At 49.1% G+C, this 21,892-nt stretch overlaps 1 protein-coding gene across 3 annotated transcripts in view; it reads right to left on the bottom strand.

Moving 5' to 3' along the window:
- The window catches only part of RNF212 (ring finger protein 212), a 50,711-nt gene that overhangs the window by 10,627 nt on the left and 18,192 nt on the right, over positions 1-21,892 (bottom strand). For 2 of the 3 annotated variants that reach the window (XM_030801186.1, XM_030801188.1), the window contains exons 5-9: positions 19,038-19,096; positions 14,720-14,772; positions 14,572-14,620; positions 12,793-12,838; positions 7,162-7,225 (exon numbers count right to left, since the gene is read on the bottom strand). In XM_030801186.1, the coding sequence (XP_030657046.1) occupies positions 7,162-7,225; positions 12,793-12,838; positions 14,572-14,620; positions 14,720-14,772; positions 19,038-19,096 (271 nt within the window). Of the gene's footprint in view, positions 1-6,326; positions 6,698-7,161; positions 7,226-12,792; positions 12,839-14,571; positions 14,621-14,719; positions 14,773-19,037; positions 19,097-21,892 lie in introns of those variants that run through there. The other variant, XM_030801187.1, reaches the window with a different exon arrangement.

The following is a 21,892-nucleotide window of genomic DNA, read 5'->3' as shown; positions in this document are numbered from 1 at the left end:
ATGGACAAAGAAGTAATCACATAGTTGAAGTCTGTGGATGCAGCTGTCCTCAAAGTATTTTTATGAAGATGGTTAAACCTGAGACAAACTTAAGAATTATTTGGTCTGCAGATGTTTTACTTTAAATAAATGTTTATTGTAATCATTTTTAAAAACCCAAAATAACAAGTGTTAAGGAAGCGGAGGAATCGGAAGCATGTGCACTGTTGGTGAGAATGTGAAATGGTGTGGCCTCTGTGGAAAACAGTGTGGCCCTTCCTCCAAAACTTAAAAACACAATTCCCAGATGATCCTGCATTTCAATTCAATACTCAAAAGAATTGAAAGCAGGGTCTCTAAGAGACGCTTGTATACTCAAGATCATAGTAGTATTATTCACACTGGCTAAAACATGGGAGCCACCTAAGTGCCCATCAGATGAATGGATAGGCAAAATGTGTGTCTCCATACAATGGACTATGATTCAGCCTTAAAATGGAAGGAAACTCCGGCACATGCTACCGCGTGGATGAACATTGAGGACGCTATGCTAAGTGCATAAGCCAGTCACAGAAACAAATGCTGTGTGAGTCCACGTGTGTGAGGCAGTCAAAATTTTAAAGATGGAAAGTAGGATGGTGGCTGCCAGGGGCTGTGGGATGGAGGGGTGGGAAGCTCTCGTTTAATGGGAGCTTCACAAAATGAAAACAGTTATAGAGATGGGTGGTGTGATGGTTGCACAGCATTAGGAATGTATTTAATACCAGTGAACTGTACACTGAAAATGGTTAAGGTAGGAAATTGTATCATCATAAATTTTCGAAAAACAAAAGAGACACCAGGGAGCTTGCTCACTAACTCTCTGTACACATACAAAAGAGGCCGTACGAAGACAGAGTGAGAAGGCTGCTGTCTGCAAGCCAGGACCCACATCAGCCAGCATCTTGATGGACTTGCCAGTCTCCAGAACTGCGAGAAATAAACCTCTGTTGTGTAAGCCACCCAGTCTGTGGTATTTTATTACAGAAGCCCAAGAAGACTAATATGACATGAATCTTATTGGATTAGGGCTAATTTAACTTTACCTCCTAAAGGTTCTAACTCAAAATACAGTCACATTGGAGGTTAGGGCTTCAACATACGAATTTTGGGGAGACTCAAATCAGTCTATAGCAAAATGGTATGATAAAAATATTTATTGCAAACAAAGGCAGTTAAGGAGATACCGATAAACTAAAAATCCTGTCATATATAAAACAAGAAACAGAAAGACAGCAGGCACAAATCCAACCACAAAAGTTAATAATTATATTAAATAACAATGGAGTAAACAATCAAATCAGAAGGTATAGATTATAATAGATCAAAAAACAAGATCTAACCATATGTTGTCTATCAGAGGCACATCAGGGATTCAAAGACACAGGCAGGTTGAAAATAGAAGGATGGAAAAAGACATACCATGTGAACTATAAACAATATAAAAATTAAATGAAGAAAATTACACCGTAAAAAATAATGAAATACCTAGGGCCAGGCGTGATGGCTCACACCTGTAATCCCAGCACTTTGGAAGGCTGAGATGGATGAATGGCTTGAGGCCAGGAGATCGAGGCCAGCCTGGTCAACATGGTGAACCCCGTCTCTACTAAAATTACAAAAATTAGCCGGGTGTGGTGCTGCACGCCTGTAATTAATCCCAGTTGCTTGGGAGGCTGAGGCACAAGAATTGCTTGAACCCAGGAGGTGGAGGTTGCAGTGAGCTTAGATGGCACCACTGCACTCCAGCCTGGACGACACAGTGAGACTCTGTCTCAAAAACAAACAAACAACAAAAAAGAAATAGCTAAGTATAAGTCTATCAAGAAAGTACAAGGCCTGTACAGTGAAAATTACTGAGGATTCTTGAGAGAAACTAAAGAAGCTCTAATCAATGGAGAGACATAGCACACTATGGACTGAGACAGTTAAAACTGTGAAGATGGCAATTCCCCCCATACTGATGTAGAGATTCAGTCAAAATCAAAATCCTGGCAGACTCTTTGTAGAATTTGACACTATCCTAAAATTTACATGGAAATGAAGAGAACCTGGAATAGGCAAAATTATGTTGATAAATTAAGAAAAAGGTTAGAGGGCTATGCCATCTAATTCCAAAACTTACTGTAAAGCAAAAGTGACCAAGATATTGTGGTATTTGTGAAAGGAGAAAATATACTCATCGACAGGGTCCGGAAGAAAGCCCTCACTGGCCGTTCTGCTATTTATTCTCCAATGCCTCTGTCTCCTTTGTCCTTCTACTGTCTTGTCTTTGTGTTTAACACATGCTTTACAACGTCATTTAAAAATCCCTCGTGATTTTTCAGCTGTGTTTTTTAGAGTTATGTTTGCTGTGGTTGCTTTAAACAAGTCTAACTTTCTGCTCCACTGTTGCTCCATCTCCTTGCCCTTCCTTTGTGCTTATTATCCTCTATGTTGTATCTATTTGTTATAACTCCAACAATACAGTGTTATAATTGTTGCTTCAATGTTATGTTTTGTAAGGTAATGAGAAGATAAAATAATTAACAATGCAGTATCTTATTCTCATCCCATATTCACCATTTCCCATGCTCTTCATTCCTTCTAACAGATGGAAGTTACTGTGTGGCATCAGCCTAAATGCCTTCCTTTACATTTCTTGTAGGGCAGGTCTATTAGCAATGAATTCTGTTTCTGTTACTCTGTGAATGTATTTAGTCTTCATTTTAAAATGTTAATTTCATTGGATACAGAATTCCTGGTTGAGGTTTTAAAAATGCATTTTGAACACGACCATATCTGGGAGGATTTTAGCAGAAAATACAAACCTCTGAACAAAATAGAAATCTATGAATCTGGCTGGACGCAATGGCTCACACCTGCAATCCTAGCACTTTGGGAGGCTGAGGCAGGTGGATTGCCTAAGCTCAGGAGTTTGAGACCATCCTGGGCAACATGGCGAAACTCCATCTCTACTAAAAATACAAAAGAAATTAGCTAGGTGTGGTGGTGCATGCCTATAGTTCCAGCTACTTGGGAGGCTGAGGCACAAGAATTGCTTGAAACCGGGAGGCAGAGGTTGCAGTCAGCCGAGATTGCACCACTGCACTCCAGCCAGGGCAACAGAGCAAGATTCTGTCTCAAAAAAAAAGAAATCTATGAATCCATATTGTTATAAATTAGTGAATACATAGATATCTGAATTGGGTAAAAGAAAAAGCTGTTCTTTATAGTAGAATGACAATTAATACATATACAAGGAACTATGGAAATGGAAAAATTGCGATGAGGCAGTCATCAGGTGGCTGATTGTTGGGGGGTGAGGCCGGATGAGGAAAAAGGTATCAGTGTCATTTGGACTATCTCTCCACAAGACACTCATCCATTATGGGGGACATAGTGACTGCAGTGAGAAAGCCTGATAGATGCCTGTGTGGTCAGGCGACCAAGGTGAACATCCTCCTGGAGGAATCAGGCGACCAAGGTGAACACCCTCCTGGAGGAATCAGGAGACCAAGGTGAACACCCTCCTGGAGGAATCAAGTGACCAAGGTGAACATCCTCCTGGAGGAATCAGGCGACCAAGGTGAACACCCTCCTGGAGGAATCAGGAGACCAAGGTGAACATCCTCCTGGAGGAATCAGGAGACCACGGTGAACATCCTCCTGGAGGAATCAATCAGGTGACTAAGGTTAACGTCCCTGTGGCAGAACAGGTCAACTCTGTGCTCTGATGTGATGTGCTAAGCAGAGCAGTAGCATTTCTGGGGGCATTCCTGCCAATAGAGGATGGCCTGGTCTCCGGAGGAAGTACCAGACAACCCAGGTTATGGGTCACCCTTCAGAATTTGAGGGCTTTATTCCTCGAAACTATTGAGGACAAGAAAAAGAAGCATGAAGAAATGTTCCAGTCCGAAGGAGAGAGAAGAGATGTTACAGCTGGATGTAGCTCATCTTTCCATGAGATTCTTGACCAGAGGAGAAGAGAAACTCTGTGGCGACAGCTGACGGGATGGTAGAGCTGTGTCAGCGTGGACGCCTGGCCTGAGTTGCAGGTGGTTTTGTAGGACTGTGCTGTGTCAGCGTGGACGCCTGGCCTGAGTTGCGGGTGGTTTTGTAGGACTGTGCTGTGTCAGCGTGGACGCCTGGCCTGAGTTGCGGGCGGTTTTGTAGGACTGTGCTGTGTCAGCGTGGATGCCTGGCCTGAGTTGCAGGCGGTTGTGTAGGACTATGCTCTTGGTTTTTCGCAGTGCTAGGGCACCACAGTGGTAACACGCTCAGTGGTTCAGAGAAATACCAATGATGACAGATTGGGAGCAAATTAACAAAATGTTAACATTTGGGGAATCTGGGCAAGGGAGATGTTGGAGTTTTTTTTTTTTTTTTAATACTGTTCTTACAATTTTTTCTGTGTGCTTGAAGTATTTTCAAAATAAATTATTTTTAAAAACTAAGTTGTTTTAAATACTGTTCTTGCAATTTTTTCTGTGCTTGAAATATTTTCAAAATAAATTATTTTAAAAAACTAAGTTGGTTTTTAAAATACTATTCTTACAATTTTTTCTGTGTGCTTGAAGTATTTTCAAAATAAACTATTAAAAAAACTAATCTTACAACATACCTCAAGATAAACTCCAAAGAATTTGGAAGAAGGTAAACATTAAAAACTAGAAGAATTCTGTTCTGTGAGTAATGTCAAGAGAACAAAGGACAAGCCACAAAATGGAAGAAAATATTTTCAAGATACATATTTATCTGATAAGGAAATGTCATCCAAAAAAAAGACACACAAAAAAAGAAATGTCATCCAAAATATACACAGGACTCTTAAAACTCAACAATAAGAAAACAATCCAATTAAAAAATGGGCCAAATACCTTAACAGACACTTCAGCAAAGAAGATATGCAGATGAAAAATCAGCATAAGATGCTCCTAGTCATATGTTATCAACAAAATGCAAAATAAAACAGCAAGATACCACTACATACCTATCAGCTGGCCGAAATCCAGAGCACTGACATCATCAAATGTGAGGACGTGGAGCAACAGGAACTCTCGTTTGTTGCTGGTGGGAATTTGAAAAGCTGCTGCCACTTTGGAAGGTAGTTTGGCAATTTCTTTCAAAACTAAACACCCTCTCACCATCTGATCCAGCATTCACACTCCTTAGTATTTACCCAAAGGAGCTGAAAATATGTCTACACAAAACCCTGGCACACGGACATCTATAGCAGCTTAATTCATAATTGCCTAAACTTGGAAGCAACCAAGATGCCCTTCAGTAGGTGAATGGATAAACTACGATACATCCAGATAATGGAATATTATTCAGTGACTAAAAAAATGAGCTAGCAAACCACGCGAAGAGATGGAGGAACCGTAAGTGCGTGTTGCTAAGTGAAAGGAGTCAATCTGAGAAGCCACATACTGTATAATTCCAACTCCAGGATAGTCTGAAAAAGGGACCGTAAAAAGATCAGTGGCTGTCAAGGGTTGGTGGGAGGTGGGGGAAGGATGAACAGGTGGCGCACAGAGGATTTTTAGGGCGTGGCACTATTCCATATGCTGCTACGATGGGGGATACATGTCACTATATATTTGTTCAAACCCACAGAACATACACCACCCAGAGTGAACCCTAATGTAAACCATGGACTGTGGGTGATAATGATGTGTTCATGTCGGATCATCAGTTTTAACACATGGACTGCCCTGGTGGAGGATGAGGATGATGGGGGAGCTGTGCGTATGTGGAGTCAGGGGGTATATGGGAAATCTGTACCTTCCTTTTTTTTTTTTTTTTTTTGAGACAGAGTCTCGCTCTGTTGCCCAAGCTGGAAAGCTGGAGTGCAGTGGCACAATCTCGGCTCACTGCAAGCTCCGCCTCCCGGATTCACGCCATTCTCCTGCCTCAGCCTCTCCGAGTAGCTGGGACTACAGGCGCCCGCCACCACGCCCGGCTAATTTTTTGTATTTTTTAGTAGAGACGGGGTTTCATCGTGGTCTCGATCTCCTGACCTCGTGATCCGCCTGCCTCGGCCTCCCAAAGTGCTGGGATTACAAGCGTGAGCCACCGCGCCCGGCCGAAATCTGTACCTTCCTTTCAATTTTTCTGTGAACCTAAAACTGCTCCAAGAAAAGGTTTTAAAAACCACCCAATGAGAAAAAAATGATTTAGGTATGTGAAAAAAACCTCCCTAAGCATGAGAACCTATAAAATAAAAGGGATAGTAACAATAGATATGAGTACATAAAAATATTAAGTCTCTAAAATTCAAAGGTCAAATATAAAATTACAAAGCAAACTGGGTAAAAGGTTAATATCCTGCACACTGAGGGCTTCCACATAAATGACAAAGGAATAAAGCAGATAATTCATAGAAAAACACAGAGGAATAAATTTAAAACACTCAGAATCATTAATAGTCACATAAATGCAAGTTAAAATGACTATTTCCTTTCAAATTGGCAAAGAGGAAACACAACAGACACAGTGGGTGTTCTGAGCCTGTCCAGGGTGCACTCAGCCTGCTGGAACAGAAACAAGGCAGCCCTTTGTACCTCAGCATACATTGGAAGTGTTTAGAGTTGGTGTGCTCCCCGTGCCTTCCAGAACTGAATGCTAGGGGAGGACAGACGTCTCTGCAGAAACATGGTGAACCTCTGGAAACAACAGACTCTCCGGGAACAGGGGGCTTAGACAAGGTCAACCATGGGATGAAACAGAAAGAAGCCGTGAGATGTGGCCTTGCGGGAAGATGCGGGAGACAGTGTGTGGGGAGATGGCCTGTGTGGGCTGAGGTCGATGTGTGCTGAGGGGTGAGGGAGGGATTCACTTTGAAAATGGACCAGCAACTCAAAGCCAATTACCAGGAAGCAAACCCAGTGACACTATTTTTGTCTAAAACCAAGAGGGCATAGAACGCAAAGGAGCCAGTTATCTCCTGTGACTTGTTACACGGTCCTCAGGAGCTTCTCCCTGGAAGGACTCAAAAGCTGCACCATTTTGGTAAATATGTAGCCTCCCATGCACCTGGAGGAAGGACAACACCCCCTTGGGTGGGTTCTGACGGCTTTGATTAAACATGACCTTTCAGGGAATATATTTTAATTGATACGTGTATCGATCTGAGGTAAGGTTACAGGAAATTTTACTTACCCATGCGTCCATCTTGCGGCGGACTAATCATGGAGATTCTCGCAGGGCCGGCTGCTATCTCGGACTAAGAATGCAACAAGAAAACAATGGATAAAATTCCAATATTGCGGCTTACGAGATTCGGACTCCCACTGTCTGTTAGGAACACATTTCCCGGAACCCCATCTCCCTCATCTTTATCGCCCTCTGACAAGTTCCTGTCTAACTTGATTCTGTGTTCATCTCCCGACTCTGCCTGCTGGTGTCAGAGGTGGTGTGGGTGGGTATTACCTGTTTGACTCCCTCTGTTCCACCAGGGCCTAAAACAGTGAACGGACAAAGGGCTCTACTAGGAATTTTAGCTGAAAAAAACAAAGTTTGCGGCTGATGTTAGAAAATGTGAAATCCTGAGTAAATCATTCTTGGGTGCATAATTTCGTCACCTTGAAATCCAGATGCTGACGGACAGGGTGAAGCTAATGCCGCTCAGAGCTGTGTGTGCTGGGCCCTGCTCTGTGCCCACCCTTCACCCTATCCAGCAACCACAAGGCCGCTTCTGCCACCATCCCTCCTCCACCCACAGGAACCTGTGAACCCAGAGCTGCCAGCACAGGTTCTGAGACTGGTAAGGGAGGCTGCTCTGCTCTGAGCCCCTGCTGCCTCTCAGTGCGACTTGGGGGCATGGCAAGGTGCTATTTCTAGTCGCTGCCCCTTTCTGGGCTCGCTCTTCTGGCTCTCCACTCACTGCTGGTATCTCCTGTTCCCAGGCTCCTTGCCTCACCCCACTGGTCCTCAGGCTCTGCCGTCATCAACTGTGCCCTGCCCAGACCTCTGTTGCCCACCTTCCTGGCTTTTGCCCCCGGCACAGCCACCCCACAGATCCTTTAATCCACAGGCCCTTCCAGTACAGCATGGAAGCCCCTCTGTGTCCTCGTGGCCTCGCTACCAGCACAGGTGTGCCCTGCTCCAGGGACACTCTCTGCCACACCCTTGGCCCTGCCCTGCCAGTCCTCCACTCCTGCTCGCTGGCAAGACTCTAACCTTGGAAGGACGGACCCCCCTGCTTGGCACAGCCCTCTGAGCTGCCTGCAGGCCAGCTTTCTCATGGAGTTGTCCCCTGAGCACATTCCCCATCCACCTGAAGCTCATGACCTCACTCCTACCCCCAAGAAGACAGAATCTTGTGCAATCGGGAACTGTTGTCTCTGTACCTTTAGCCTCTGCCTGCCATCCTGTGAACACCAGACATATTCCTGCCTCATCAGGACAGGCTCCAGGTACTTCCTTTCACCTGCCTGGAGTGCTGCTATGCCATCATTTCTGGATCCTTCCCATCCGCCAGGATGTCTTCAATATCACATTCATCGTAAGAACCCCCGTGACATCACTGCCCCTTTGAACTACGTTCCATTTGCTGCTCCATTTAGAGAAAATCTCTGCAGAGTGTTCCAGTGCTGGTGTCTTTCCCCGTCCTGGTGCTGATTGACAGCTGTGAGTTACAGAAGAGAGCAGTGCAAACCTTTCTTGTCCATGGGCCATGGCAGACTTGGCTGGGCAAGACACTGGTTCCTGCCACGTGGGAGGGGCTGTGTACGCACTGGTGTGCTCACATCTGCATTTGGCTGCCTACACACGTTTGCTCTTTGGATTCTCCTTTAAACCAGTTTTCACATTTAACTGGTGTATTAGGCCATTCTTGCACTGCGATAAATACCAGAGACTGTGTAGTTCATAAAGAAAAGAGGTTTAACTGGCTCATGCTTCTGAGGGCCGTACAGGAAGCACGGCAACAGCTGCTTCTGGGGAGGCCTCAGGAGGCTACAATCAGGGTGGGAGGCCAAGGGCGGGCAGGCACATTGCAGGGCGAGCAGGCAAGAGACTGGGGGGCGGTGCCACATGCTTTTAACCTGCCAGATCTCGTGAGAACTCACCCACCACGGCAAAGACAGCACCAGCCATCAGGGATCTGCCCCCATGACCCAAACTTCTGCTACCAGGCCCCACCTCGAGCACTGGGGATTATAATTCCACATGAGATTCAGGCAGGGACAAATATCTAAACTATATCAGCTGGTTTCCCTCATTAAGTCATAACTTTCTTTTTTTTGAGACAAGGTTTCACTGTCGTCCAGGCTGGAGTGCAGTGGGGCAGTCACAGCTCACTGCAGCCTCAATCTCCCGGTGGTGATCCTCCCACCTCAGCTTCTCAGTAGCTGAGACTACAGGTGTGCACCACCATGCCCAGCTAATTTTTTGTAGAGATGGGGTCTTGCCATGTCGCCCAGGCTCAAGGGATCTGCCTGACTCAGCTCCCAAAGTGTTAGGATTACAGGCGTGAGGTACTGTGCCTGGCCAACTCATAAGTTGAAGGAAGTATGTGAATGGTATTCATTTTGTATTTGTGAGTATTATTTTACCTTTTCAAAAAGATGTTAATCCTGGTCAATTTTACATAATAGAAAATGCCGTGCTCATTTAAGGTTAACAGGCTTAACTTAGAAATTATCCCACCAAGCCCGATACCTTAGTCAACACTTCCATCTCCATGTGAAGGCAGACTCTCCCTCGCCTTCCCGGGCACCTTGTCCAGGAGGGTGGGGGCCTTAGGCTCTGCTTCCCCTCCTCCCCAGCGCCAGCTGCCTGAAGTCCCCAGGCCTGGAGCAGAAAGGGTGGAGGAGGAAGGAAAAGAACCAATGCCCTCTGGGTGGGCCCAGCTGTGCCCCAGGCGCTGTCATGGGATGGCGCTGGCTTTGCTTCTCCGAGTCCACCCAGTGAGAGACCCTTGCACTGTGGCCCTCCCTCTGACGAGCCTTTGGGGCAGGAACCCCACCAGGAGCACCCCCGATAGTGCTCTTTCCCATGCAGCCCTGGACAGTGTGGGAGGTTCACCTCGAGAGAGGCCTGCACACTGCTCTCTGCAGGCCAGAATGAGACCTCAGTCTGCACAGGCAACAGGTGGTGTCCCAGAACCTCTGCTCAGGCTGAGGGTTACCAGAGCACCTCTCACTCTAGGCCATCATGTGGGGCAGGGAGGACGGGAGCTCTTTACAAAGGAACTGCTACACATATCCACTCCAGGGTGACAAGGCGTTTCAGGAGGTGAAAAGTTGGTTTTAGACACTTTCCTTGAAATTTGCATTCTAGTGTGGCACAGGGGTTGGCAAACTATGGCCTGCAGCCTGTTTTTGTTAGTGAAGTTTTATTAGAACACACTCATGGTCATGCCTATTAGCTTCCATACTTTATATGGTTGCTTTTGCAATTCCATTACAGAGTTGAGTAGCTGTGATGGACTGTCTGGTCTGCAAAGTCCAATTACTATCTGGCCCTTTAAAAAAATGTGTGCCGGCTGGGCTGTAATCCCAGCACTTTGGGAGGCTGAGGTGGGCAGATCACGAGGTCAGGAGTTCGAGACCAGCCTGACCAATATGGTGAAACCACGTCTCTACTAAAAATACAAAAATTAGCCAGGCGTGGTGACGCGCGCCTGTAGTCCCAGCTACTCGGGAGGCTGAGGCAGGAGAATTCCTTGAACCCAGGAGGCGGAGGTTGCAGTGAGCCGAGATCTCGCCACTGCACTCCAGCCTATAGACAACAGAGTGAGACTGTCTCAAAAAACAAACAAACAAAAAACAAAAGACAAAATGTGCCCATGTCTGGTCTTTGCCCCTCACTTAGGAACTTTGATTCGTGACATCCTCGTTCCTCAGCAATAATTTCCAACAGTAGCACCAGGTGAAGTGCCAATCAATTTAGCCTGCCAGTCTTTTCTTTCTTTTTTCTTTTTTTTTTTAGAGACAGGGTCTCACTATGTTGCCCAGGCTGGTCTTAAACTCCTGGGCTCAAGTGATCCATCTGCCTTGGCCTCCCAAAGTGCTGAGGTTACAGGCATGAGCCCGGCATGCCTGCTGCGTGCAGTCTTCAGTATTCTCTATCCTCCTCAATTACTCAGATCCTAAGGAAAGGTAGAAAGCTGACCTGACAGAACCAAGTTCTTCCTCCTTAAGCCGTGGGGACTTGCAGGCTGTGGGTTCATCCATGAAACAAGGCCCTGGTGCACCAAAGGTCAGCTGGAAGCAGGTGTCCCGCCTTGGGGGAGCCAAGGCAGGTGGTGGGGACCTACAGGGACCTGGGGGAGGGTTCCATAAGAGCTTCCAGAGGGGCCTGAGGGGGCGGGTGGGGTCCTCGGTGTGGGCCAGTTGTCTAGGGAGGAGGTGCACCCACGAGGAAGTGTGTCCCTCTGGAAGCACGGCTCCAGTGTTGCTGGTGGGTGTGGGCGTGGCCATGAGGATGGGGGAGGTGAGCTGGGCAGGGAGAGGATGCGTGTGCTTGACCCAACTGCCAAGGAACTGGAGTTTCTCTTTCACCGAAGCTGTGGCAGCTCTTCATTCCCTGCTGAATCCAGTTCTGCCTTCTTATCCTGACTCCAGGTTCCGCCATCATCTGGCCCCAGGTGTGATTACTCATGTCACAGGGCTGCTGGGACGACTGAGTTCATATCTATAAAGGGCTCGGAACAGTGCTTGCCAATGAGCCACACTGTGTCGCGCAACCGGAAGCAACACATAAATCAAATAAGACAATAACTGGCACTGTGGAACACAGGCATTCACTGCCGCTAGAACCCACTCGATTTTCCTGCCTTTGCTCCTTGGCCCCCTCCTGCCCCACAGGCTTCTCAAGTCCTGATCCCTCCCATGGGGTGCAGCTCACTCTGCCCTGAGTCCTTCCCAAACTGCCTCCTCTCTCCCGTTTCCGAGCTGCCTGGTGTGTGGCCGATGTGGTGCATCTGGCACTGAGCTCTGCCCACCCGGGCAGACGACGGGAGAGCTGGGCCTGGACTCTCCCTGAGTTCTGGACAGCTTCCTCTGGTCTTGCTTCTCTCCAGCTTGAAGTTGTTGCTTCCTGTTTCCCAGAGTCCTTAGCTTTTCTGACCCATTTCTTTTCCTGGGCTGACAAAGTTTACTGTTGTCTTCGTCAGCACTGTTTGTCACTTCATGAGACAGCAAGTGAAGGCAGGTAAAGTACAGGGCCACCAGCTTTGCTGCCGTTTCTCCTTGACACCAACAGAGACCGACAGGGACCAGCACAGGACCAACATGGGATCAGCAGAGGATCAACGTAGGACCAACACAGATTCAACACAGGACCAATACAGGGTCAACACAGGACCAACATAGGACCAATACAGGGTCAACACAGGACCAACGTAGGACCAACACAGATTCAACACAGGATCAACACAGGACCAACACAGGGTCAACACAAGACCAACATGGGACCAACACGGGACCAACATAGGGTCAACATAGGACCAACATGGGACCTGCACGGGAACAACGCAGGAACAACACAGGACCTGCGTGGGACCCTGCCACACTCCATCTGCATTTGCTTTTGTTTCTCCAGATGCAACTGCAGTCCTGGCCATTCAGGCAGAACAGGAGCGTTCTCATGACCCAGCTTATAGCCACAGCCCACCCCTCTCACCCACGGGACCAGCACATGATGCGGGAGCCAGCACACGACGCAGGGGCGCTGTGCAAAGTCTGTCTACTGTTGCACGAGATGTTATGTTTTTCAGTACTGAGGAAAATGGGAAATGCCACATGTCTGGTATACAGAGGAACTCGGCAGGAGAGATGCACTTACTTTTCTAATCGGAGAGGGAGAGAGATCAACTTCCATCGACTCCAGTCTGTTAAACACATAGTGAAAGGCTTTGAGTGAGCCCAGGACTTACCTATAACAACGTCAGTTGAAATACACACATGACGAGACCACGAGTAAATGTCTAAATCTTCCTCTAGCTTCGTGCTGCAGCCAGAGTTTAGCCACTTAGGCATCTGATCACTGCCATTTTCCTCCCTCTTTAGGGCCACCTACCATCCGCACTGGGAGGTAGCCTCTCCAGGACACAGAGGCCACTGGCCGGCCCACCCTGGCTGGGCTCTCCCTGGCATTCCACTCTTGCACCTCTGCACACTCGGCTTCTCCCTCCAGACCACCCCTTCTCTTCTCTCTGCCAACACCTGCCTGGAGCCTGCTGGACTAGGACGTTCTGAGAGTGGGATCCCGAATTGACTTCTGTTATCACTTGCGCCTGGCCACACATACCACACCGTGCACGCTCAGTACGCACTAGTTCCTTCATTTGCCAAAGGCAGACAGGAAAACATCGGATTCCTTTTGCGTTGGCCCCCTCCTAGCCCTGCCATCCTTATGGCTCGTGATCTCTGCGGAAAGAGGCTCACTCTTTTCCAACAGCTCCAGCAAGAGTCCCAGGGATGACTCCCATTAGTCCAGCCTGGCTGGAGTGAATTCTTCTAATTTTAGGTGGCCTCAACATTCATTTTGAAGACAGGTTTAACTTTCTCATACCAGAGGCAGGGCTCAGTCACCTTCAACAGTTTCCAGTTCTCCACCCGCTCCCAGTGTCTCAGTGTGGTCTATCCGGACACTTGCCTTCCAGTGGCCACCTCCCTGTGGGAGGGTGGACAAAACCCACTTGGCTGGCCCCGCTGACCCCTCACCCTTTATGGACGGTACAGATGTGCCACAGTGACGCCCTCAGTCACAGCGGGACCCTGTGGAGCTTGTGCCTGCCTGCTCTAAACCCACCAATTAAAACTCCCCACGGGAAACCTGGGATGATGCCCTGAGCCCCAATGAAGGTGCTGGCCCACGGGGCCCCCTCTCTGCCTGAGCCTTCTTTCCTGCCTCTTGCTACCTGTGGACAGAGCACTGTCCTCCCCACGCATGGTGCCCTCTCTGTCCAGGACCTGTAAGTAATAAATCTGAATGTGTTTCCTGTCACAGGGGTGGACTGAATTTGTGCCTTCCATCTGAAGAGCTAGGAGCTACCCCAGGCCAGGTTTTCTCTGGGACGCTGGAGGGAACATGAGGTTGGGCTCCCTGTGCCAGAGTGATGGCCAGGCAGGCATAGCCTGGAGATGGGGCAGACACAAGCCACAGGACACCTGCCAGTATGAACGTTTCCTGTGTGAGGGATCCCCAGCCATGGGTTGGGTAATGGGTTCAGGTGAAAGAAGGATTCCATGAAAGGCACAGCAGGTCAGCCCCTTAATTTCCTATTAGGGCAGGGCTGTCAGCTGCCGGGCACTGGAATCCCAGTTGGCGGTGGGGAGTGGGGGGTGCACGCAGAACACTGGGTCACGTGATCATTCCCAAACCAATCACTGTAGCTGCAGGGATGGAGTGCTCTGATTGGCCAGCCTGGATCACACACTTAGTTTGGGACCTGAGGCTCACAGGGATATGAAATAAGTACCAAAATGAGTTGATGTCCAGTCAATTGTCTGGATTAGCAAAATCTGGGGACTTGGAGAGGGGATGGGGTTGGGATGGGAAGGGAGGTGCAGAAGCGGAAAGACCTGCGGGTCCTGTGATTTCTGCGAGCGACCCACACACCTGTCGCGGGTTGATGAGTGAGGTGGCAGCAGGCATCCGTGTGGTTTTGCTGGAAGAGTGATGAGGAAAATGCCAACGTCAGGGCACACAGTGTGATTTAGCAACATGCATCTCTGTTTTGTGCTCTTTCTGGCATGATTTTACTTACTTGAAACTGAACTTTTTATTGTGCTGAAAGCTGTTTGTTGTGATGATCTCGTACTAAATAGATGGAGAAAAGGTATTGAATTAAACCATAAAAACTGACCTCCCCCCAGGCCATTCCAGCTGAAAGTGTAAGAAGGCCCTGAATCAGTGAAATGTTCTTACTGGGTTTGCAAAGGGCATTTCACATGAATTCAGCAGTTCCCAAAGCGTTCTGTGAGTCCCACGGCCCTGCTCCTCCCCAGTGCTGAAGCCAAGTGAACTCAACACCCCACTGCCATTTACATCACTGGCTCTTACAACTGCAACTGTCACTCAGCACATGGCCACCGCAGGTGTTAAAGGTGTGAAATTAAGACCTGACAACAGGAGCCACTAATGCACCAGCTTTGAAAGGCCACTAAGAGGCCAGCCATGGTGCCTCATGTCCATCATCCCAACACTTTGGGAGGCAGGGGTGGGAGGATTGCTTGAGTCCAGGAGTTGGAGGCTACAGTGAGCCGTGATTGTACTACTGCACTCCTGCTTGCGTGACAGAGCAAGAACTCGTCTCAAAAAAGGGAAAGGAAGGGGAAACGGAAGGGAAAGAAAAGAGAAAAGAAAGAAAAACAGGCTAGCAAGAGAAATATGGACAAGTTACTTGGTCATGTTTTCCGGTCTAGCAACCCTAGACTGATCTCCACGACGGCCGGTAGCAGAGACCGCCTGCTGTGCCCCGCGACTCCCGGCCACAGAAGGCTGCTGCACCTGGATCCTCTCTGCCTCACGGGGCCTGGTGGACATGCTGAGATGCACATGTAAGAACGAGGGAGAGTGTCTGTTTCTGCGGACACACTGAGGTGCATGACTGCAGATGAGGGGTGGGGCTGTCTCTTGGCACTGAGTGCCTGTCTGTGCTGGCTGGGTTTTGAGGTACGAACAGTCTGCCCTCAGCAGTTTCAGTTTGGGACCAAGCTAGCTACGAATAGGCAGTTGCGCAACAGCTCAACCACTAGGGCCTCTGCTCTGCAGTCACCTCCTAGAGCCTGCCCTGGCACTGCCCCTCAACCTCTTCACCCAGAGTCACTTACCCTGACAGCCTGTGTCCCGGCCTGACATACAAGCTCACTTTCTGCCTCCTCTCCCCCACACAGAAGCTCCCAGAGGACGGGCACTTGGCTTGTTTGGCTTACTCCGAATTGCCAGCCCCCAGAACAGCCCCCAGAACAGCGCTGAGAATGCACCTGGTGCTCAGTAAACACTGGCTGCCTTGCGTGGCTGACTGTGGTGGGTGGAAGTACCTGAGCCTTCTGCATCTGGCAGGGCTGTGGCCTGGCTCCTCTGAAGGGCACTTGCTCCTGCTTCCAGACCACTCTAAAACACACTTTGTTTAGTGGGAGCAAGAGGACGATGACAAAAACAACCACAAAAGTGGGTGGCATGAACAACACCACAGTGAGGCTGGGCAAGACGGGGTTGGGGGCGCAGCAGTCTGGGGTGGGTCAGCCGGGCTGGCAGAGCACATGGGAATCCTCTCTCGAGGAAAATGCAGGCAATACCAGGTATGTAGAGAGTGGGATTGACCTGTGCAACCTCACCAGAGATCAGCAGAAATATACCTCCTCCAGCGAGAGTGGAAGAAAAGAAGGCAGATTTGGATTCCTGAGGATATCAGGTAAGGAAAATAAAAAGGCTGCCTGTGAAATGACTACATAAAAGACGAAGATGCAACAATGAGCAAGGACTATTTTCCAAATGGTGAAATGAGCAGGAATGTTAACTGTAATGGACAGAACAAAAAATCAATGGGGGCCAGGTGTGGTGGCTCACACCTGTAATCCTAGCACTTTGGGAGGCTGAGGTGGGCGGATCACCTGAGGTCAGGAGTTCGAGACCAGCCTGGTCAACATGGTGAAGCCCCGTCTCTACTAAAAATACAAAAATTAGCCGAGCGTGATGGTGCTGTAATCCCAGCTACTCAGGAGGCTGAGGCAAGACAATCGCTTGAACCCGGGAGGTGGAGGTTGCGGTGAGCTGAGATGGTGCCACTGCACTCCAGCCTGGGTGACAGAGCAAGACTCAGTCTCAAAAACAAACAAACAAACTCAGTGGGGTTCACTGGCGTAACCTGAAAATCAGGGAGCTGGAAGAAGCAACCTGTGTGGTTGTGACCAGGTGGCCTAAGATGACGGAGATCACAGCAGAGGCTGATGTGGAAGGCGGGGAGCTGCAGATTGTGGCTGGGGATGCGGAGGGTACTACTTGAAAAGATAATGGGCAGGAATTTTACAGAATTGATGCAAAACATGAATCCACAGAATGAAAGAAAATTATACACCAACAAAGAGAAAATGAAAGTTAATTCCATACTTTGATGCATTTTTTTTTTTTTTTTTTGAGAGATGGAGTTTTGCTCATTACCCAGGCTGGAGTGCAATGGCATGATCTTGGCTCACCACAACCTCCACCTCCCGAGTCCAAGAGATTCTCCTGCCTCAGGCTCCTGAATAGCTGGGATTACAGGTGTGCACCACCACACCTGGCTAATTGTGTATTTTTTTTTTTAGTAAAGATGGGGTTTCTCCATGCTGGTCAGGTTGGACTCAAACTCCCGACCTCAGGTGATCTGCCCACCTTGGCCTCCCAAAGTGCTGGGATTACAGGTGTGAGCCACCGCGCCCAGCCTCTTTGATGCATTTTAAGTATCTGCCTTTCCTCTTGTGATGCTTTAAAGGAGGAATTTGCAAACGTTTCTGCAAAGGGCTAGCTAGTAAATGTAGGAGGCTTTGCTGTCCACATAAGGTCTCTGTTGCAATGCGTTTACAATTTTCTAAAAATGTAAAAGCCATGGTCAGCTTGGCGGCTACATGAAAATACATTGTGGCTGGGTGCAGTGGCTCACATCAGTCATTGCAGCACTTTGGGACGCTGAGGCAGAGGATCACTTGGGCTCAGGAGTCCAAGACTAGCCTGGGTAACATAGTGAGACCCCATCTCCACACAAAATAAAAAAATTAGCTGGGTGTGGTGGTGCGTGCCTGTGGTCCCAGCTACTTGGGAGGCAGAGGCAGCAGAATCACCTGAGCTTTGGGAGGTTGAGGTGTGAGCTGAGATCATGCCACTGCACTCCAGCCCGGGTGACAGAGAAAGACCCTGTCTCAAAAAAAAAAAAAAAAAAAAAAAAAAAAAAAAGCGAAGGAAAGGAAGGAGAAGAGAATACACTGCAGGCTGGATTTGGCCTGGAGTTTGCTTGCTGACACCTGGAACACACCCTTCACAACACAAGCCCATGGCAACTCTTAGAACCCAAAATAACGACAGGGGAAAGAATCCCTTTTCACCAGAGGCAATCAGAACCTCGTGTCAGGAGCAGCGCCACCAGCCAGTGTGACTGGCGTCCCCAGCTTCCCTCAGGCCCCAGGGCCCCAGTGAGGCCATGCCATGCTCAGCTTCCTGACACAGCAGGGAGGCGGGCACCTGCACACACGCTGGAGGCTCACCCACCCCTACACACACAGCCAATGGGAGGCAGACAGGGCTCCTGACTCCTCGACCACCACGTTAGTATGCAGCCAGCAAACGGGGGCTTGTGACTATTCAGCACGTCTCGTAAAATCTAAGGCATCGCTGAGCGTAAGATGTGCCGCATCTGTGTATTACCATGGTAACTGAACTCTGGCCTGTTATTGACTCCAAGTTCCAGAAACACTGAATACAGTAAAACTGCATTCAGAACAGAGGCAATACGGCAAAGGCACGGATGAGCTAAAATGCACAAGAAAGGAGGGTTTCAAATGGCTAGATTTTCCAGATATTGAAATGTAATGCTTTAAGTCCCCATTTTGGTTAATCCTAGCAACTCTGGATGTTTCTTCCTAAGATGCATCACCCATTCACAGCAGTGCCTTTATACACAGAATGTGCCACATATATGTACCTTTTGCAAACGGCTGCGACTCCTGGCAGAAAGCAGGCTGCCAGGCTGCAGGTGGAGTCCCGCAGTCCTTGGCTGCAGGGCCACCCGGCCTGTGCTGGGTCACTCTGAGAGGCCAGGGCCACCTGCTGCTCTCCGAGGCCCCTCACACTGCCTCAGCAATCACTGGGGCACCTGCCCCAAGGGGAAACCATTCCTCTCTTTTTCACTTTTTCTTTTTTGTCTCCCTTCTTCCCTTCGGTTTTCCCACAGCATTTGTGCTCTGATGAAAGTTTCTAGTAAATGAACGAGCTCTTCCCTCTGCATCTGCAGTCATCTTTCATTCTTGATCTTGGAGAGCCAGACGACCAATGCATGTGGCAGTCGCTGCCTGGACTGAGCACTCACAGGGGGTTGTGGGGGGCCTTACCTTTGTAGCTGTTCTATCTGCAGCACTGACTTCCTAAGGGATTCTTCCAACCTAGAAATCTAAACATAATTACACAACCTCTTGTTATCAGACAGGCTATGCTGAGTGACATTGTGACCCTCTAAATTTCTTAAACCCTGAATCAGAATGTGGGTTATTCTGCATGGAGTTGCCCTCACGCTGTTCATGAGTAAATCTGCCTGGAGTCCGGCCCATCAGATACTTAGGAAATCGGCCTTGGGGGCCCTGCAGAGCAAAGTCAAACCCAAGCCCCAGGGGACAAATTTCAGTGCTGCACCCCCCACAAGCCGGCAGGATGCAAATTAAGTGTCAGCCCTTCCAGGGGAGCACCTGGCCTCAAAGTCAGACACAAGCACCTTCCACACACGGCCACTGCCAGGTCATCCCACAGCACAGCCTCTGCTGTCAGGCTGGAACCCCACCGTGTGTGTGGGAGCTGCCAGACCCCAAGGGAGTGACTAGAGTCTAGGTTCCCACTGTCCAGTCTGTATTCATGGCTCATGCCCATCCTCGAGGTTTGCTGGGAGGATTAGGAGATAACATACACAAAATATCACAAAATCTGAGCCCAGGCTGGCTCCTGCAAGAAGCCTCCAGGCAGGGTTTTGGGTGCTTGCCAAGGAGCATGATGGGGCTGTGGTGGCCTGGGAGGGGTAGGGAAAAGAGGATGGCATGAGGGTGGCAGACAGGGGTGGGGGTGAGAGGATGGGGTGGGGGTGAGAGGATGGGGTGGGTGACAGAGGATGGGGTGGGGGTGGAAGGACAGGGGTGGGGGTGACAGGATGGAGTGGGGTGACAGGATGGGGTTGGGGACACAGGATGGGGTAGGGGTGAGAGGATGGCATAGGGGTGGAAGGACAGGGGTGAGATGAGAGGATGGGATGGAGGAGAGAGAATGGGGTGGGGGAGAGAGGAGAGGATGGGGTGGGGGAGAGAGGAGAGGATGGGGTGGGGGAGAGAGGATGGGTGGGGGTGAGAGGATGGGGTGGGGGTGAGAGGATGGAGTGGGGGTGAGAGGATGGGGTGGGGGTGACAGGATAGGTGGGGGTACCAGGATGGGGTGAGGGTGATAAGATGGGGTGGGGTGAAAGGGTGGGTGGGGGTGACAGGATGGGGTGAGGGTGAGAGAACCAAGGTTGGGGGGGTGACAGGATGAGGTGGGGGGCTCACAGGACAGGGGAGAGGCTGACAGGACAGTGTGGGTATGACAGGGGCAGGGAGTGGGTAATAGGATGGGGTAAAGGGGTGACAGAATGGGGTTGAGAGGTGACAGAATGTGGTGGGGGTATGATATGGTTTGGCTGTGTTCCCACCCAAGTCTCATCTCAAATTGTAATCCCATGTGTCAGGGGGAAGGATCTGGGGGACATGACTGGATCATGGGGGTGGTTCCCCCGTGCTGTTCTCATGACAGTGAGTTCTCACGAGATCTGATGGTTTAAAAGTGTTTGGCAGTTCCCCTCACCCCCTCTCCTGCTGCTATGTAAAATGTGCCTTGCTTCTCCTTTGGCTTCTGCCATGATTGTAAGTTTCCTGAGGCCTTCCCAGCCATGCAGAACTGTGAGTCAATTAAACCCCTTTCCTTTATAAATCACCCAGTCTCAGGTAGTTCTTTATAGCAGTGTGACAATGGATTAATATAGAAAATTGGTACCAGTAGAGTGGGGCACTGCTATAAATATACCTAAAAATGTGGAGGCAACTTTGGAACTGTGTAATGGGCAGAAGTTGCAACAATTTGGAGGGCTCAGAAAAAGACAGAAAGGTGTGAGGAAGTTTGCAACTTCCTAGAGATTTGTTGAATGGTTTTGACCAAAATGCTGATAGTGATATGGATGGTGAAGTTCAGGCTGAGGAGGTCTCAGATGGAGATGAGGAATTTATTGGGACTGGAGCAAAGGTCACTCTTGCTATGCTTTAGCAAAGAGACTGGAGGCATTTTGCTCCTGCCGTCAAGATCTGTGGAACTTTGAACTTGAAAGAGATGATTTAGGGTATCTGGCAGAAGAAACTTCTAAGCAGCAAAGCATTCAAGATGTGACCTGGCTTTTTCTGAAAGCATACAGTCATGTACGTGTTCACAAAGAGATGATCTAAAATTGGCACTTATGTTTAAAAGGGAAGCAGAACATAAAAGTCTGAAAAAATTGCAGCGCGACCATGCAGTAGAAAAGAAAAACCCATTTTCTGGGGAGAAATTCAAGCCGGCTGCAGAAATGTGCATAAGTAACGAGGAGCCAGGACAGTGGAGAAAATGTCTCCAGGGCATGTGAGAGATCTTCACAGCAGCCCCTCCCATCATAGGCCCAGAGAAAAAAAAAGTAGTTTTATGGGCCGGGCCAAGGCCCCCTGCCCAACTCTGGTGCAGCCTCAGGACATGGCACCCTGCATCCCAGCTGCTCTGGCTCCAGCCATGACTAAAAGGGTCCAAGGTACAATTTGGGCTGCTGCTTCAGAGGGTGCAAACCCCAAGCATTGGCAGCTTCCACATGGTATTGGGCCTGCATGTGTGCAGAAGACAAGAGCTGAGGTTTGGGAACCTCCACCTAGATTTCAGAGGATGTATGGAAATGCCTGGATGTCCAGGCAGAAGTCTGCTGCAGAGGCAGAGCCCTCACGGAGAACCTCCGCTAGGGCAGTGCAGAAGGGAAATGTGCAGTGGTTGCTCCCACACAGAGTCCCAACTGGGGTGCTGCCTAGTGAAGCCATGAGAAGAGGGCCACTGTCCTCCAGACCCCAGAATGGTAGACTTACTGACAGCTTGCACTGTGCACCTAGAAAAGCTGCAGGCACTCAACCCCAGCCCAGAAAGCAGCCACTGGGGCTGTACCTTA

The sequence above is a fragment of the Nomascus leucogenys genome, chromosome 20 (assembly GCF_006542625.1).
Source record: "Nomascus leucogenys isolate Asia chromosome 20, Asia_NLE_v1, whole genome shotgun sequence".
Classification (NCBI taxonomy): domain Eukaryota; kingdom Metazoa; phylum Chordata; class Mammalia; order Primates; family Hylobatidae; genus Nomascus; species Nomascus leucogenys.
This window is presented reverse-complemented; position numbering and strand designations above follow the sequence as displayed.